Source organism: Miscanthus floridulus, chromosome 15 (genome assembly GCF_019320115.1).
Source record: "Miscanthus floridulus cultivar M001 chromosome 15, ASM1932011v1, whole genome shotgun sequence".
NCBI classification, from domain to species: Eukaryota; Viridiplantae; Streptophyta; class Magnoliopsida; order Poales; family Poaceae; genus Miscanthus; species Miscanthus floridulus.
This window is the reverse complement of record NC_089594.1, coordinates 6,330,485-6,349,856: the sequence shown is the minus strand read 5'-3', so window position 1 is coordinate 6,349,856 and position 19,372 is coordinate 6,330,485. Positions and strand designations below refer to the sequence as shown.

General features: G+C 47.4%; 2 protein-coding genes and 2 pseudogenes across 2 annotated transcripts; 1 reads left to right on the top strand and 3 right to left on the bottom strand.

The window, feature by feature from the left end:
- Positions 1–564: 564 nt before the first annotated feature.
- On the bottom strand, positions 565–1,776 carry LOC136506911 (leucine-rich repeat extensin-like protein 5). Its single transcript, XM_066501795.1, has one exon. The coding sequence runs from the start codon at positions 1,774–1,776 to the stop codon at positions 565–567; it is 1,212 nt and encodes a 403-aa protein (XP_066357892.1).
- Positions 1,777–1,940: 164 nt separating this feature from the next.
- LOC136506910 (amino-acid permease BAT1 homolog) lies at positions 1,941–6,185 on the bottom strand (annotated as a pseudogene).
- Positions 6,044–8,195, top strand: LOC136506560 (splicing factor U2AF-associated protein 2-like). The gene is made up of 8 exons (XM_066501474.1): positions 6,044–6,147; positions 6,261–6,333; positions 6,432–6,533; positions 6,618–6,698; positions 6,800–6,876; positions 7,051–7,152; positions 7,398–7,489; positions 7,820–8,195. Exons 4-8 carry the CDS (start codon positions 6,686–6,688, stop codon positions 7,944–7,946), a joined length of 411 nt encoding a protein of 136 aa, XP_066357571.1. The 5' UTR covers positions 6,044–6,147; positions 6,261–6,333; positions 6,432–6,533; positions 6,618–6,685; the 3' UTR covers positions 7,947–8,195.
- Positions 8,196–11,504: 3,309 nt separating this feature from the next.
- LOC136508861 (calcium-dependent protein kinase 25-like) lies at positions 11,505–15,262 on the bottom strand (annotated as a pseudogene).
- Between the last annotated feature and the right edge of the window lie 4,110 nt (positions 15,263–19,372).

Here is a 19,372-nt window from a genome sequence, read left to right as displayed (position 1 = left end):
ATAAACAAGGGGATCATGGCCGATTGATCCCATCCTATCAATCATCAAAAATACAACCAAAACTCTATTTTCCTTTGCCCTAATTCTTCTCCTCACCTCTACCTACTGTCCAGCACCTCTCTCCACGAGATTTGTTGGCTTCCTAGGTGGCCTTGCCGGTCATAGGAGATCCTCCACGTGCTTCCTCCTGACGGATCTTTCCGGAGGTGGTTCGGGAGCCGTTTCAGCCTTGAACGAGCTCTACATCGGTCCTATCGATCCCTAGATCGATTTGATCGATTACGCTACGTTCTTGTGCGTTGCAGGTTGTGTTTACAACTTTTTTGGGCGTTCAAAGCCCGCTGGTGTGTTGGCTCGATCAAATTCAACGTCAACACAAATGCAACACAATTTGCTGTCACGTCATACATTAAGGTTTGCCAAATTGGCAGGAGAGTTCTTTCCCCCCAAAAAAGTCAGCCATACATATACTGTAAGAGTTTATACTAGCGTTGCTACTACCTACGTACTGCAACAACTCTGTCTTCTCGAACTCTTGCTTGGGCAGCTGTCATCACGACGTCTTCAATTTCCAAATTCCAACGCCTTGGCTAAATCGTCCCACTCGTCTTCGTCTTCGTCTTGAAGCGCAGGCGTAGCAGCAGCAGCAGGAGGCGGCGGCGGATGAGGTGCTGCAGGCACTGTTTGGTCCTCTGCTTCATCGCTCAGCATGGCGGCTTCAAACGGATCAAGTATCTTCCTCTGCTTCGACGGGACAGGCACGTGGCAGGTGCGCGCCACCGGGGGAGTCGGCAGCAATGGCGGCACCTGCTGCTGAAGTGGCTGCGGTGGCGCTGGCAATGGCATTGGTGAGTGATGCGGCTGCGTCGCAGGACGGACTGGAACCGGCGGCGCCAGAGGAGCTGAAGCGGGCGATGGCTGCGTCGCCAAGCGAGTCGTCGAACCGCGGCGAGGCGCACACGACGGCTGTGGTGGTGGTGCCAAGGGCATCTTGCCAACAGCGGTGAGGGTCGGAAGAACTGGCGGCGCACACGGCGGCTGTGGTGGTGGTGGTGGTGGCAAGGACGCGTTGCCACCCGCCGGCTGCAGAAGCACAACAGGACCCCGTCGCATTCTTTTGGTGCACGGTGGCGACATGGCAGGCTGCGGCGGTGCTGCTGGCCTCTTGGGTGCCGCCGCCGCTGGCGCTGGCTGCATGAAGACGGCCGCGGACGCAGCAGGGGGTGGCGGTGGCGGTGGTAGCGTCAAGAAGAAATAAGCCGCGGATTCCTTGTGCGCCGCGGATGTCGGGGCAGCTCTAGGAGACACGTACATCTTGCACAAGACGAACTGGGTCTCGCCGCCGCCGGCGACGGAGGAGTACTCGTCCATAAGCCAGTCGGTGTACACGCCGCCGCTCTTGTACCGAAGCTTCCTGAGCTCGCCGACCTTGGCATCATCATCCCCGCCGCCGCGGCGGGCCTTGATGTCCGCCGTGTTCTGCGCCTGCCACGACCCATCTCTACTAGCTTGGGCGGCGCCAGCGGCGCGTGCTCGCTTCGGGGTGAAGAAGAACCGGTCGCCGGTCTTGGGCAGCGGGCAGAAGCGGCGCGCGAGGTCGGCAGGCGCGCACGCGTACACGTCGGCGTGGTGGACGACTGGGCGGACCGCGTCGTGGAGCGGCTCTCCGGCGACGAGGCGCGGCAGGTAGTAGGTCACGGCGTCGTGCGGCGTCGGCAGGAAACGGAAGCCCTGGCCGAAGATCTCAGCGCCTAGAGCCACCGTCGCCGCCGCCATCTCCGTCCCACGACTACCGGACCCACAGTGCAAACGAAATTTCGAGCGGAAACGAACGAGGCCCCGGCCGGTGGATTTATAGGTCGCAACGGGGCGGCGATCGAGTGCTGCTTGTCGGATTCACGAGGTAGAGTCGGATTCGATCACCGTTTTCTATTCGATTTCGATTTTGCAATCACACGACGAACCCAGCACCACGTTATCTATCTATCCTCCCAAATTCGTGACGGGACCCGTGAACCATCGCCTGGCGCTGACGGTCCACGACGACAGGATGAGGGTGAAGAGCCCGCCGACGGCGACCGGAGTGTAGTTGAGTGTGTCCTTGGTCACCGGGTACGACACCGGCAGCGAGAAGAGCACGGTGATGGTGGCGACCCAGAGCACGGCGATCCAGCCCACCAGCACGCCGTACCGGCCGAGGCTGAAGGGTCCCGGCACGAAGCGGCGGTTGTCCTCGTGCGCCGCCAGCGTCACGCGGAACAGGATCGGCAGCGCGTAGGCGATGTACACCGCCGTCGTCGCCACGGATGCCATCGCCTGGAACGCCACCAGGCTGCCCAGAGACTGCATGCATTTGGATTTTGGATTTGAAAACGACAAGCAAAGGTGAATCATCACGCATTGCATTGATCTGATCAGAGGATGATAAAGTAGGAGTGAAATGACGGAAGATTCAGCTCAGTTACCGGCAATGCCATGCAAAGGGAGATGAAAGCTGAGAGCCAGACGGCGTTGATCGGCACTTCCTGCTTGTTAACTCTGTGCCAGATGGATGAAAACGGCATCGCCCCATCTCTCGAGAACGCATAAGTCATCCTGATCAAAAGACCCACAGCCAAAAATCTTCAGAGTTGAGACATGTCCATGACAAGTTCAGCGAAACAGAGCAGAGGATGGATCACCTTGAGTTGCTAGTCATGGAGCTCATGCCACAGAAGTAAATGGCGACGGCGACGATCCACAAGCAGACGATTCCTCCAGCGCCGCTCCCGTACCGGCTTTTGAAGGCGAGGTAGAACACCTGAGCGATCGCGTACCCTCCGGCATCGTTGTCGGGGCTCAGGAGGAAGGAGACGTCCTTCACTGCAAACGTGATGCCAAGAATGTACCCCCAGCCTACCACCAGCGATATACCGATCGCACTGATTATCCCGATCGGCCCGTTCCTGCCTGCGTTCTTCGTCTCTTCGGTCTGCATCATAGAGCCAAAGCACATTCAGTATTAGGACAGTGCTACTTAATTACCATAGTAATAAGTTTCCATAGCACACGTGGTTTCTTTTTTTCTGTTACCATGTGTGCAGACGCGTCGTATCCTGACAGTGTGTATTGGCTCATGAGGAGCCCCAGAACGAAGATGTAGAGGTTGCTGTGAATTCCGGCACTGTTACCCGTGTTGAAATGGGTGAAAACGTACTTTGCACTGGCCCTCTCAGTAGCAACAACCGGTACAGCGATCATCAGGACAAAGACACCTGAAAATGACAGACAGATATCATGCCATGCACATCTCATCAGCAAAGTAAAACACACTAGCTAGTACTATGTGTTTGTGTGGATTTGTGATTGAAGTGGATGCATCAAAGTCTATAGAGACTCTTTTTTTTTATGTAACAGGAGGGGCAAAGCCCCTGCTGGAATTATATTAAAATATTAAAAAAAAGGTACAGAGTCAGTCTATAGAGACATTACCTAGCATATTCCAAAGCGCAGCGAACTGCCCGAGCAAAGACAGCCAAGTGATGGAGAGGCTGTTGATGGCAGGCGTGGCTCAGCAGAATCCCTGCGTGGAAGGCGAAAACGACGTACTTCGACGCCAAGTACCCGCCGCCATTGTTGCCCCCAGTGCTGAGAAGGATGATCACCTGGATTAGCTGTGCCAGCGAGAAGTCGATGCTGGCAGTGCCTGCCCACTGCAGAAATTGAGAAGAGAGGTGGATATGGATTGGATCGAATAAGCAGTGGCTGAGAGCTGAGACTGAAGATTGATTGAGGGGAGGAATATGGAGATTCAGAAAAAAGTGATACTCTGCTTACCTGTGCCACAATGTTGAACCTGAAAGTAGAAACAGAGGCTGTTAGGCTAGAGAGAAGAGCATGAAGAGTTGAAAGCATGACTAGTAGTAAATGGTATCCTTGTGAGTTAACCCACATCCAGTTTTAGGCAATGTTCTTTGTCAAAAACCGTTTGTCCCCGTCCTCAATGGAAATTCGTAACGTGTGTGTGTGGCAGCTGCAATCATATACTACGTTCTCAAGTCAACGCACGCAACCACGCATGCCGAACAAGAGTGCTCCAAGCCAAGATGGAAGCAGGGTCATTGACCAGCCATGGTGGCAGCGTTCATGATTGTTTTGCAAATAAAGTTATCATTTTTCATGATCACAGATAAAGATTCCATTTTTATGTAAAAGGAACAAGTCCTACAGTACTGGAAGAGTAGGTACCATCCGGTGATCCAGGAGGCGAAGGGCGCCCAGCGGTCTCCGGAGAGTCGGGCGCTCCAGTAGTAGAGACCACCGGAGGTGGGTTGGTGGGAGAGAACTCTGTGGAGTGTGGAGGACTGTGGTTGGCTGGTGGTGGCGAAGTGGCCACCGGCGGGGATGTTACGCTAGTCCTGGAGTGGAGGGAGATGAACAAGTCAACGTGCCGGATCCGGTGGGGATCTTATCAACTCCAGTATAGTAGTAGTACATACCAGTCAACAGGAGACACTGACGGACAGAGTTTGAATGTTTTGTTTGCCATTCCTGCACCTTTCTTTTTTTGGGTTGTTGTTGAAGTGATCTTCGTCTGGTCTGTTGGTAATGGCGCGGCCGACCTCATTCCTTCCTCCAGAAAAGAAAATAATCATGTTTCAAATAGTATGTATGATCTGGTCTGTCTCAAGTTGTTTCAGTCTACCTCCAGGAATTTGTGCCGTTTGTATGTGTAGAATATTCACTCATCTTGACATACCGAGCACAGCTGGCGTATGGTCAGGTCAGCTTAACACATCTCTCATCACTTGTCAGGGGTGAAACTACGATGTTGAGGGTAAAGGGTGGTGCAAATATTAATACAGTAATTTTGACGAATTTTTTTTATCACATATATAGGCACCCCTACATACCCACTAGGTAAGAACACACACCTCTAACATGCTCTAGCTTCGCCATCCACTACACCTATAAAAAGTGAAAGTCAATTAATCTTAAGTTTGATCATGCCATACATTTTCATAGTATACACCTTTCTAAAGATATAGATTCTAATATTATTTTTATAATAAACCTAATCCAACTTGAGTGAGATTTGATGTCGAAGTGAGAGATATACACCCTTTTTCGGTCTTGACATTAGAAATCTCTGGCCATGCATTCATGCTTCACAAAAAAATCTCTTGCTCGCTAAAAAAAGAAAAAAGAGAGAGAAATTGCTATATTTTAGGTGTCTGATTTTTTTGCAGTAATCTTAGGCAACTAATTAGTACAATTAAAAACACAACTTATAGTGATATTTGGTTCATAACTTTTTCTATAGTCAAACAATGTCAAAAATTATATTTTGTCTCAAGCATATGAGATATAGGAGAAGTGGAAAAAGAAATCCTGGAAAAATCTCAATGGATTTGAGAAGAATTCTAATGAATCTTGTCACATTTGGATCTCAATGGATTTTAAGAATCTCATAAAAAAAATCTAGAATGCCAAATTCTAATCGAAACAAGCTAGATTCTAATAAATCTCATAATAATCCAATAATGGAACATGCACTTTACATCTGTTTGGTACAGTGGGAGATGCACTCACTGAGAAACTTTATAAATAAATAGTGGGCAGCTAAAAAAACTTTAATAACATAACTTCAAATCAACTTTCTATTTCTATATAATAATTTCATAACCATATAAACAGACCCACCCAATATGAGAAACGAACTGACTTGTTTTCAGCTAGTTAATTTTAGCCTGTTTCTGTTTATTTTCTCTCACACTGTATTATTAAATCAGCCGAATCAGCCAACAGCTGAACAACTATGAAAATCCAAAGTCCAAGGACCGTTGGATCGCGGGTGTTGGGGCGATCTCATCCGTCCACATACTACATGTGGCTCTCCTGAGTCTTGTCCGTCCACCGGTCGTTCAAGTTCCCGTTGACTCCACGACCCCGCCGCCTCCCTCTCCGGCCTGCCGCCGCCATCCTCCACCTACGCCCGGCACCCGTTTTCCCACCCACGAAATATCGTCGTCGTCGTCCGCCCCAGTACCCACCCGCTTCCCCTTCTTTCCCGGCTTAGCGGCGCGGCCGCCGCCGGCGAGGTGGGCTGGTACGTGCTCGGCCCGGACCAGCTGGGCGTTGGCCCCTACGCGCTTCTGGAGCTGCGAGGTGACCCTCTCCCGCCTTCTCGTACGAGCCCCTATCATTGTTGACTTGTTTCTCTTATCAATAATATGTTTTAAAAGCATACACCTTTAAATGTTGATAAACTGATACCACAGGACCCAGAGACTAAAAAGCCTCGGGTGAAGATGTGGCAGGAAAAAGGGTGACGCCTTGGTGACATATTTCGAGGTATCTCCTTGTTAAACTGCTCAGAGTATTTGGACTTACTATGCGTTTGTTTTCTTCACATGTTTTTTTTCTTCTTTTTTTTTTTCTGGATGTTCCAGGAGCCTTCTGTAGCTTTAGCAGTTCAATTGTTGGATGGGACATCATTCCGTCCTGGTGGTAAGACTCTGATGTCTGTAAGTCCACCAGATTTGAGTAGAAAGGTACAATCTCATAGTTGTACCAAAATCAAATACTCTGTGCCATCAGCTACAAAGCTTATTACTGATGCTGCACATGTGTTTCAGGTGATGTTTTCATTGCAAAGAAAACTGACAAGCAAAAGAAAAGGAAGATCAGAAAGGTTGAAGACAAAATGCTTGGATGGGGTAATTTTGATTGCTGCTTTTTGGTAGTTATTTTAATTATTAGCTAACTCTAACTTGGGATCTAACTTCATTTGTTTTCTTGAAAATTTTTCAAACTATAGGTGGACATGATGATAAGAAGGTGATGATTCCTACAACAGTAATTTTACGGCACATGTTCACTCCTGCTGAGCTGAGAGTGAGTAGCTGAACTATGCTTGATTCCGCCTGTGCCACTTAGATCCTGGAGACAGAGCATACTTGTACTTGTTTACACATTAGATTATTTCAGATTGCTCTCATGAGGCTCATGCTTCATAGCAACTTTATTTTTATTTTTATTAGATTAACCAATAACATTCTGACCTTGCAGGCTGATGAAGACCTTTCTGAGCTTGAGGTAGATGTTAGAGAGGAATGTGTCAAGTTTGGTCCAGTGGATAATGTCAAGTTTGGTCCAGTGGATAATGTCAAGGTATGTCTAGCCACAGATATGTTGCTTTTCTGAACTTGTCTAAAAATCAAATTCTACCAATTACTTTGCAAAACAAACTTTCTATCTTTCAATATAATGTGAGGTGGATATTTTGTAAAAATAAATTATCTAAAGCCAAACTGGCATGGATCAGGCATAACCCACCAAATTGTTCTTATTTTATCCTTCTATTTTTTTTTTTCCACCAAACTACTTTTGCTAAATTCATGTGTTTGTGCTTGCAGGTCTGTGAAAATCACCCACAGGGTGTCATACTGGTGAAATTCAAAGACCGGAAAGATGGTGCCCAGTGCATAGAGAAGATGAATGGAAGATGGTAGGTCAACGCATGTAACTCTGTTCCCCTTTGTTTCTGGTGTGATGTTAACAAAACGCTGAAATGGGGGTTTTCTGGCTTTCACCTCCTGTAATTGTTTCCCTCAGAAACCTTTAATTTACCATTTTCCTCATTGATTTTAGCCTGAAATATTGGAGAAAAGTTTGCCATCTAACAAAAAAAAAGGTCCGATAGTAAGTCTTGGCATTGTGCATGTTTACTTGTCGCAACGCATAAGATTATTATATAAGAGAATGCCGAGCAACTGACATTTGTGCTCCCAGATTGATCTGTTCTGATAGCATTTGTTGCCCTTTTCTTGCATTGCAGGTTTGGTGGGCGGCAAATCCATGCAAGCGAAGACGATGGTTCCATTAACCACTCTCTTATCCGTGATTATGATGCGGAGGTGTCAAGACTTGATCGATTCGGAGAGGAGTTAGAAGAGTCCACATAGAGGATGACTAACATAGCATTAGAGCCTGAAGTATTTTTTGCATCTGGCCTCTCACATGCTCTCGCTCGGCCTTTCATTTGCCTGATTAACCGCAGAATAGAATGATAGTTGGGTATCAGGCGTGAGCTGGTACATATATATACTCGTATGTTATTTGTTACTGCGACAGGGGAGGGGATTTACATGCACGATTTTGCATATGTTAACATGTAACACCTGGTAAAATATCATCATTTTTTTCTTGAAATCTGGATAAGATTTGTTCTGGTAGTGAATAAATCTGAATGAATTGTTTGAATTGTACAACAATTGAGCCCGCTCCCAACATCCACACAGCTTTGAGATTGTACAACCTTTTTGAAAAAAAAAATACATGGGCTCTGCATATTGGAACATGCATGTACTGCACAGTCACCTTTTTTTAGAAACATCAGCACCTTATTAATTAATCAATGCTAAACTAGTGCCTGGGCTAATTCAAAAAAAAAAAAAAAACACTAGTGGCTGGGCTACCAAGGTTAGCCTCTCGCGTCCGGATCGGATCCGGATGTCCAAGCTAGACCATCAACCATCCATGTATCTGCATTTGCATGTGCTACTACTAATAGTAATAGTTAGCTATATGTAGTTACCTTGGTAAAAATAGAATGAACGATCGAAGCATGCATACGTGTATGTACCAGTGCAGTACCACATATATAGCCATGTAGGAGCATATATGCATCTCCGACCAGAGAGCAGAGAGCAGACCAAAACCCTCCTCAAAATAAACCTCACAAGACTACCGATCGATCTTTCTATACGAGGATACGACGATGGCGACGACGGGTGGTGGCGCCAGCGCCCTTGCAACGTGCATCGCGGTCGCGGTGGCCGCGGCCACTCTGACCCTGACGACGCAGCCACAGCCGGCGGCGGCGTACGGGCGTCAGGCGAGCACCCCGACGGCGCAGTTCGTGCAGTCCATCTGCAACACCACGGTGGAGGACCGCGAGCACACGTGGCCTACTGCTACGACGCCCTAGTCGAGGGGCGGGAGATCGAGCTACAAGAGCAGCCACGTCAAGGTCGTCGGCGCCGCCGTCGCCCTCATGGTGAAGGACCTGGGCGCGGCCGCCGCTGAGCTGCGCAAGTTCAAGGCCACCGCCGCCGGCGCCGCCGCCGAGCAGTACGACCTGGCCCCCTGCATCGCCGTGGGCGAGGAGGCCGTCCGTGACGCCGGCGGCGAGGCCGGCACCGGTGCCGTAGTGCCGGCGGTGGCTAAGCTTAGGAGCCTTGAGGCCGCCGGCGACGACAAGATCGGGCAGCCGGACCTGGACGACCTCGCCAAGTGGGTCGACAAGTTGGTCGTCGGCGTCAAGCGTGCGTGCGTCAGGGACACCATCTACGCCAGCCCTAACAGCAAGCTCATCGCTGAAGACGACAAATTACCCACGCTTAAGTTGCTCGACTATGACGTCAGTGTGTGCCGTGATCGATCTCGTCAGGAATTACAACAAGTACACGCCGGCGCCGCCGCAGAAGGTCCAATCCAATAGCATTATATAAATCAGTCATGCATCCAACCCAATAATAATCCAATAATCACGACATGTATATAGATGCATGCAAGATTTTTATTTCATTTCCACTTTCATCATTACGTTGAAGGTACGTCCAACTGTTGTTGCTCCGAGTCATCACTTGGTTTTGTCGGTCTTCAATTTCATCATTTTGTAATGTATTATGTGAAGACACTCATTCCCTCCTACAATCTCAAGATTTTTCAAGAATTTAGAGGTCCTCCTCCTACAACGACAAGTGTTGTTGTCGCTCTGAGTTACTTGGTTTTGTTAGTCTTCAATTTTAAGGTCATTTTGTAACGTACGCAGACAATCATATACACGAGCGTATACTCACGCTATGAGCATGTTGTCTATTAAATTTTAAAACAAATAATCCAGAAAAATATGAACATTCGGGTCAACAAATCAAGACTTGAACGGCCTTGTGTGGCCGAGCTAATTAATTGCTCAATTCAATTCGCATCACATGCTTCCTCCATTAATATAAGTAATATAAAGATAAAGATATATACATACGGAGCACTACTCATGCATATCGGAGAAGGAAAAAAACTCTTCGATCACACACGTCACGTACGTCCTGCGGTCCTCTCCCTGCACACGTCGCTCTTATATATATATAGGTAGGTCCGAAGAAAAAAAAATGGACAACCCTGATCCAAATCAGGGTGTTAACATGCATTTTGACCTTCATCGATTTTTATCACTTACAGTCCACTTTATAAGAGGTTTGTGTAAGTGTAAATATTTGCATTGGATTGTGAAATGAGGGAGAGGTTGTTTTGCAAAGTTTGTTGATCGACTCCACCACTCTACCCTTAGGATCTATGGCGTGTGCCTGTGTGGTGGTGGGGACACTTGTCGTAGCCGTCAGATCAAAGGTATGCCGACATGGCCCGGCAATGCAACGACATGGTTTTCTCTGTTCTCTTTGCTCTCTCAGTCTCACTCATCCTCCTCTCTCTCGGGGCTTCTCGATCGGTATGCAGCAAGTGCGGGCCGGCCTGCCAGCACCTGCTCGGTCCGCCTGCAAAAACTAGCTTTGTGGACACTGCAGACGTTTGCTTCAATTGATGCGGGCCTAAGCAGTATAGCCTGCAATGCCTAACAGGCTTGCATCCGCCTGCCAACGCCTGCAGGACCTGTGTACATGCCGCAACGCCGCATCCACCTCCAAGGACCTTTTTAGCCTGCGCTTTAGGCTTGGTGGTGCGTGACGTGCTCTTGGGCTCTTGGCGGCCAGTAGACCGAGTTCGCGCGACCTTGGAGACGCCAAGACAATCTCGTGTACGTGCCTCCTCAACACCAACTCATCGAGAGTTGGCGACCTTGGAGGCCAACGCCGGCGCAGCCGGGAGAGAGAGAGCGCGAGCGTCTGACGAGTGAGGCAGAGAGAGAGAGAGCGTCTGTGGAAGTGATCATTGCAATAGCCATTTCTTTTTGCATGCATAGAGAAACATCCCCTAATCATATCTTTGGGATGGTTTAAGATCTGATCGGTACGACTTCTCGTTTTGGTTGATAAACTGACATCATTGTGTCTTCTGTCATATGGTTACTACGCATATCGTTTATTTGTTCAATTCGCATGAAGAAAGTTAACTTTTGGAATTTTCTTGTTACATGATGTTCCCTCAAATATCTGTTTTCGCACTAGTATAAATGAAAATATAACATCTGTCATTAGTAATCTTATGAATTATGAACTTGCTGAGTCGCCATATTGTTCTGTCTGAAGCAGTAGTACATAAAGCTTCTGTTAGGTTCTGGACTTCTGGAGTGATTAGCTAGCATATCATGTGCTTTTCCCTTTCCTTATCAGTTTTGTAAGTATGTATTGCATTCAGAACCAGCAATCAACAGCACATTGTACACAACCGAACCATCCATCAACTGATCGCAAAAGTAATTCCATTGCATTAGTGTACAGTTGCGAAAACTTGCTTGTTGTTTGAGCGCTATACACACTACACACACAGACACACTTGCTGCTTCACTCTAGGACTACGTCTCGCCTCTTCTTGTTGTTCATTGGCTCAGCACCAGCGATCCCTTTCCTCATCATCGCCACAAACTCTGAATAATCTATCCTCCCATCCTACACATGCAAAGTATGTTTTAGTCTCTTGATTTTAAGAGAACAAGAAAAACATACTTCATGTGCAGTCAATACAAGCAAACATTTAATCATTTGATTGATTTACTAGATTATGTTTCTATATACCCCCAGCCACTATTCCTAAGTAACTTTGATGATGTTGTGGTTTCTATGGTTTATTATATATGTAAACTAAAATTTGCATAATGTCTGTGTTCCTTACATTGTCAGAGTCGGCATCTGAGATGACCTCTTTGATTTTGTCGGCGTCATACAACCCTTGCTCCTTCAAGGCTTGCTCAAGCTCTTCTCTCGTAATGTACCTGTTTTTAATAAATGCATTATATGTGTTTTTCTTTGATATATTTATTGATAGCCCAGAATCTCAGCTGTGTCATTTCAAAGTTCAACTTACCCACTGTTGTCCTTGTCAAAATACTGGAATGCTGTGTAAAGGTGCTCCTCTCTGTCCAATTTGTTCATGTGCACTGTCGCGGTGACGAACTCGTCGTAATCAATTATCCTGTTGCCATCAGCATCAGCCTGGAATCGTCATATAATAAAAGGTATATAAAAAGTGATATTTTCAGATCACCTCCTCATATTGAATAGAACCACAGCCTATTAAACTCTGTACTCTGAAAAACTCACTGCTTCCATCAGTTGCTGAATTTCACCGTCTGACAGCTTGGTTCCATGCTTTGCCAAACCGTTTTTGAGCTCTTCAAGCGTAATGGTCCCGCTGTTATCTTTGTCGATGTTCTTGAACATCTCCTTGAGCCCGGTGATCTCCTCTTCAGACAGGCAGCCAGCTATGATCTACATTAGGTTTATAAGGGCATAATAATTAGATTGAGTTAAATTGGGTAAAGTACATTTTTCAACCTTCAACTTGCACTGAAGTTCAATTTTCAACCTTCAACTACGAAACTGGGTAAAAGACACCCTCCAACTGTCAAAACCGGATAAATTTGGTCCTCGGCTGATTTCAAAAGCGGTTTTCTATTTTCGGAAGGTGCTGAAATTTTATATTATGTTTGTAAAAATCATTATGTCCTCAAAGGAAACAACCCAAAACTATAAAGATGTAGATCTTATTGAGAACTACAATTTTGTTATAAAAATTATCTTCATTTGACTTCATACAACAAATATATTAATTTTGTAATGGGCAAGCGTTAGTACGCGATTTTTATGCTGCTGAAATTTCATATTATTCGAGATATACAACTTTCATATAAAAATCATCATCATTCAACGTCTTACTGAAGAGTTATGATTTTTTGAAAGTTGGGTCTTGTCAGGCCACCTGTAATCAGGAGCAGTGTGACAAGACCCAACTTGTGAAAATTAGAACTTTTCAATACGACGTCAGATAAAGATGATTTTTATATGAAAATTGTACATATGAATGATATCTACAACTTTCTAGCTTTAATTTTTTTTCCCATTTGACGACGTTAAGATGCTAAAAAAATAATATAAAATTTTAGCAACATAATAATCGCATACTAGCGCTAGCCTCATTAGAAAATTAATATATATTTTTTTTGTATGTAATCAAAGAGGATACTTTTTATACCCAAGTTGTAGCTCTCAATGAGATTTACAACTTTGTAGTTTTGAGTTTTTTCATTTGAGGACGTTAAGATGTTTAAAAATAATCATATAAAATTTCAGCAACTCCTGTAACTAGAAAACCGTTTTTAAAACCAGCGAAGGACCTAAGTTGTCTGGTTTTGACAGTTGAAGGGTGTTTCTTACCCGGTTTCATATTTGAAGGTTGAAAACCGAACTTCAGTACAAGTTGAAGGTTGACAAATGTATTTTACCCAATTAAATTTCCCTTGTAATCAAGCAGTGTTGTTTAGAACTTTGATATATAAGCAATGTTTAAGATCGATGTGGACTAGTAGCTATCAGATATATATGTACCCTCAGTGCAGCTTTCTTGAACTGGTTCATGGCCCTGAACTGCTTGAGCCTTGTGACGACAACATTGTCAAGTGGTGTATCAGGTGCATCCCCGTCTTCTTTGATCCATGGGTGATCTACAACCAAGTTTACATCAGCCATGTCGTCAATGCAAGCAACATTTCAGATGTGCTATGTTTTAAAAAAAACATTTCTAATGTGCTACTCATGATTAACAACACGTTGAGAAGAGATGTTTAATTAGTTACTACTTACTGAAAAAAAATGTCTTCAAAAGTTACTACTTACTGAGGACCTGGAACGCTGTTATTCGCTCCTTGGGGTTGATGTGGAGCATCTTCCTGACGAGATCCTTGGCTCCCGGTGAAATATGCGGCCATATGGCTCGCTCGAGAGGTCCAGCTGCCCTCGCAGGATGGCCGTGAAGATGCCATTCTCATTCTCTGCACGCCACCACCACCAAGAGCATCATCCATTCAGAAACCATGAATCATACGATCAATGTATGGATTAATTTCCGATTCCAACCGATAGACGTACAAAAGCTAATTAAGGTACCTGCCCAGAATGGCGGCACGCCGGCGAGGAAGATGTAGAGCATGACGCCGACGCTCCAGATGTCGGCCTCCGGCCCGTACCTCCTCTTGAGCACCTCCGGCGCGATGTAGTAGGCGCTGCCGACGATGTCCCTGAGCACCTCCCCTTCCTTGAAGAACACCGAGAGGCCGAAGTCGGTGGCCTTGAGCGGCGCGTCCTCGTCCTTCCTCAGGAGCAAGAAGTTCTCGGGCTTGATGTCCCGGTGCATCACCCCCATGGCGTGGCAGGTGTGCACGATCTGCACGATGGTGCGCAGCAGCGCCGCGGCGCCGCGCTCTGTGTACTGGCCTTTCGCGATGATGCGGTCGAAGAGCTCGCCGCCGGCGCAGAGCTCCATGACCAGGTGCACGTTGTGCTTGTCCTAGTAGGCGCCCCGGAGGTCCACCACGTTGCGCTGGCCGGAGAGGTGGTGCATGATCTGCACCTCGCGCCGGACGTCCTCCACGTCCTCCTTGGTCGCCAGTTTCCGCTTCGCGATCGTCTTGCACGCCAGCTTCTCGCCGGTGGTCCGGTGCGTGCACAGGTGCGTCACGCCGAACTGGCCGCGCCCGAGCTCCTTCCCCATGGAGTAGGTCCCGCGCATGTCCTCCATGGGGCGACCCAGCACCGCGCCAAGGGGGACGGCTGGCTTGCTGGTGCTGGCCCTGCCGCCGCCGGAAGGCGAGGCCGCCGCTGCCTTACTGGTACCAGGTGCCGCCGCGGCCGCTGACGGCCGCTGGTGGTCGCCGTTCGACGCGGCGCGGCTCGGCGGTGCCTCCGCTTTTGCGCCTGCTGCAGGCGCCGCGTCGTCGTCGGCCGCTGCCGCCCCGCTGGCGACGCCCTTGGAGCAGCATTGGCCCATGGCTGTGACCTGCGCCGGGCAGTGACGAAGCCAGAAAAAAATTTAGGAGGGGCTGAACAAAATAATAGAGGTTTTTTTATCTTCTCTTAACCTTAGCTCCTCCTACCTAATACATGTATGCATAAAATTTTAAGGGAGGACTTAGGAAAACTCCACGTGCTCAGGACGGGTAGGGGGGCTAGCCCCACCGCTGGCTACGTCCCTGGCGCCGGGGAACGACGACGATGGACGCGTACTGCCTGCTCTGCTCTGACGACGGAGGGCAGGCAGCCACGGACATGAACGGACTTGGACGATCCTAGCTGATTCTGCGATCGAGAGATGGATGGACGTTAGCTGCAGGGATTTTTTTTTTGCTTAATTAGTTAGTTTGGATCAGAAGATGGTTTTGGTTGATTTTAATTTAAAAAATGCTTTCCGAGTTTGAAGGGTAGGGAGGGAATGGCGGGAATGAAAGAGGAGGGTCCTGTTTCTCCTGTTTCTCGACAGACAGATATAGGCTGCTGCTTGCTGTTTATGGCAAAACTGACCAACTGCGCGTTCAGAGTGTAGGTGTTTCAGCAGAAACGGCGTCGAGTATTTGCAATCATCATCATATAATTAGATAGTACTAGTCAAACACTGCTATAGATAGTAACAGAAGAGAAACATAGTTTTTTTTTTTTTTTGCCTCTAAGGTGTACATGCTCATGTTTTTTTTCCCGAGAACATGCGTAGCACGTGTTTCATTAAGCTGAAGTTAAGAGTCATACACGTCCAACATCACATCATGGCGAGATACCATTAGTGATGGGGTTGAACACAACAAAAGGCACCGCTGAACGATGGAGAAAACTAGTTGTACTAACTAAGAAACTGATGTGCGACTAAAGAGAGTAGCGATCCTAGCCGAAGAGGACCAAGCTGGGCGACATGGAGCGATGGAACGCTCAAGTGTACATGCTCATGTGATGTGCACCGTTTGATGTGCATCGTGATTTATGCATAGTTGGGCATGTACATGGTGATATGTGCACCATTTGATCTTCCTTTGACTCCTAGTCGAGGGTAGACACTGCACGGTGAATCGCTGAAGAAGCCACGAACTAAAAGCCTACCCGTTGTGTCACCTATGATCCGCCTATGGTGCTATGTTCCTTGGCTCATCGCAACCTGTCGGTGCTAAGGAAATCTGGAGGACGGCGGCGCCACCGCGGGTACGCTTCTTCTTCTGGTTGGTATTGCACGGTCGTTGTTGGACGGCGGAGAGGATATGCCGTCATGGCCTTCAGCCAGACGATACCTGCATCATGTGCGAGTGCGACCAAGGTGTGGAGTCCATCGACCACATTCTGCTCTTTTGCTGTTATAGCCGTGAGGTGTGGCACAGCTGGCTTGCTAAGCTCCAACTGCTTGGTGCTGCTCCCTTCGATGATGGCCATGCCATTGCTTGGTGGTTGCGGGTCAGGAAGATGATACCCAAGCCGCTCAGGAAAGGTTTCGATTCGTTCTTCTTCCTGATGGGCTGGACTTTATGGAAGGAGCGCAATGCTCGGACTTTCAGTGGCGTCGCGACGCCGGCTTCTCAACTGGTGCTGCTGATCCAGGAGGTGGCGGATGATTGGTGCAAGGCGGGGTTCAGACACCTTGCAGGCCTGTTGGCGGGTCTCTGAACTGCTCGCGGCTTGGGACTCACTACCGGAGACTGTGTAGTTACCGAGTGCCCCGACAATTACCGAGTGTCAAAAGTCGGGGCACTCGGAAAAAAGTACTTACCGAGTGCCAACACTCGGAAAACATAAACACCCGGTAGTCAACCGCTTTACCGAGTCAGCACACTCGGTATATTCAGACACTCGGTAAAACTACAAGTTTACCGAAGGGGTGCACTCGGTAAAAACGGTCACTCGGTATTGACGTGCCACGTCACCTAGGATAGCAACCGTGCCCAAACGGCGTCAAGGCATGACATGTTTATCGAGTGTTATGATCATACACTCGGCAAACATGAAAATTTTACCGAGTGTTGGGCCAATACACTCGGTAAACACTATCTTTTACCGAGTGTATTTGCCCAACACTCGGTAAAATTCAACCAAATTTCTTGTTTTTCCCTTCATTCTTTTTCCTCTATCCACATATGATATTTAGTACTCCATTCCAAAATATGGTGTTTATTTCGATTTATTTACTATATTTCACAAAATTTTCATTCTTTATGAAAATTAGGAACATATCGTGTGAATTTAATTGTAATAATTAAAATCGAACTCGATAAATCACAAGATTGGAAGAATTAACATTGAAGCATACATCTATGTTATAGAAAAAATTTCATAACGTTTTGGAAGTATTTTTACATTCGTCGCTGCCGAACCGGTACATCTCCCAAAGAGACGCTAAACATTCACAGTGACGAGTAGGATTTCTATTAAGAGTGAAATTCAACATTATGATTTGAACTTGGAATTTTTTAGATAGTAAATAGATGACATGAAATAGTTCATGTGAAAGTTTGGTGAATTTTAGGATTAAATTGGCATTTTTTCTTTTTTGTTTTGCATGAAATAATGGATACTTTTACCGAGTGTGACCTCAAACACTCGATAAAGGTTAGCCACGGCCCACCTGCCGCCACAGTGGGCTGCCATGCTTATGTTTACCGAGTGCCGTAGATCGGGGCACTCGGTAAACATGTACCAGGGCTGCGGTGCTTGAGTTTACCGAGTGCCGTACATCTAGGCACTCGGTAAACAGAAGCATTCAACAAGTCGTTTCTCCCTCAAATCGTTTTCTACTTTCACACACACACCGCACATGCCTCCCCACCGCCGCGGCCGCCTCCTCCCCTCCACCACCGCCGCCACCGGGCGGTCCCCCACAGCCGCCGCCACCGGAGAGACGGAGAGAGAGAGAGACGGAGAGAGAGACAGCGGCACCGGCGCACCAGACGACGATCCCCTCCGCCGACGCCGCCCCGTGCTCCCTCCTTCGCTCCCGTTCCCGCGAGGTGGGGTGGGGTGGGCCCCAGCAGCAGCGGCGACGGCGAGCACTCTCTCCCCTCCCCTGACCGTGGCCTCCCCTTCCGTACGTGCTCCCGCCGCACCGGTGGACGGAGAGAGAGACAGCGGCACTGGCGCACCGGACGACGATCCCCTCCGTCGACGTCGCCCCGTGCTCCCTCCTTCGCTCCCGTTCCCGCGAGGTGGGGTGGGGTGGGCCCCAGCAGCAGCGGCGACGGCGAGCACTCTCTCCCCTCCCCTGACCACGGCCTCCCCTTCCGTACGTGCTCCCGCCGCACCGGTGGCGACAAGGGACCCCTGCCTGCTCCCGTCGACGCCAGGTACCTGCCCTGTTGCCCACCTCTCCCCTCCGTCTGGTGGCGCCATGATGCAACTAGTATTAGTAGATGGCTGCAAACATCATGGCAAGTATGTTATCTTTTCACTGAAAAACGAGTGAATAATTTTTCAAACGTATATGAATAGCGTGGAAAAACTTCAAGGTTCCATGAATAGTGTGGCAAAACCTCGAGGTTCCATAACTCAGTTAAGTGAATTGTCTACCCTTCTCCATCAATTTAAGCTTCTAGGATAAATTGGTTGGTGCAAGCAACTCAATAGATTTAATGCTTTTCATTTGATTGAGTGTCCTTTTTTTCTAAGTAGGTCATGATTTGTTCAACCTGAATGTAAGGAACCTTTGTTTACAACTATATGACACAACTGCTATATGTTCACCACTAAGGCCTGATTTGATCAAAACAAAGGACAGGTGGGGAAATTTTAGAGGATTGGAACTATAGGAAAATTTCCTATGAAACTCTTTGGAACGAAGGACGGGGTTCCTACAAATCATAAATTCCTATGGAATGCTTTGTTCCAGGTTACTGGAGCACGAAATAATCTTGTTGGCTAAAAACCGATAGAAAAGGCCTGAAAACCGTCAGAAATTACATACATTCCTGACGACAAACTATTAGGAACTTGCCAACAGGAGCGACTCGACTTCGCATCAAGGATCATGCCCTGAAGATATTAACTTGCTTATGGAGTTGATTGTTATTTATCTGTAAGAGCCTAAGCTCAATTAACCCGCGTAGTAGCAAAGATAAAACAGCCTGTGCCTAAAACATGCTTCTGTGGAGTAGTAGATAAGTTCTACACAGAGAGATTACATCTGTACATTTCTCACTAGTGATGTCTGCTCACGAAGAAGTACAAGTTAGCAGCAACCATGCACAAAACACACCTCATAATAGTGCTCAGATTCTACCTGTACATTTTTCGTTTTGGTTGCCTGATCCTTTTGGGACTCATTGTTCCTCTGTTATTGTATTGTCCAGTCTAGATTTTTCATTTTTAATAAAATCAGCAGCTATATTGCTTGATTCAAAACAATATATTGCTTA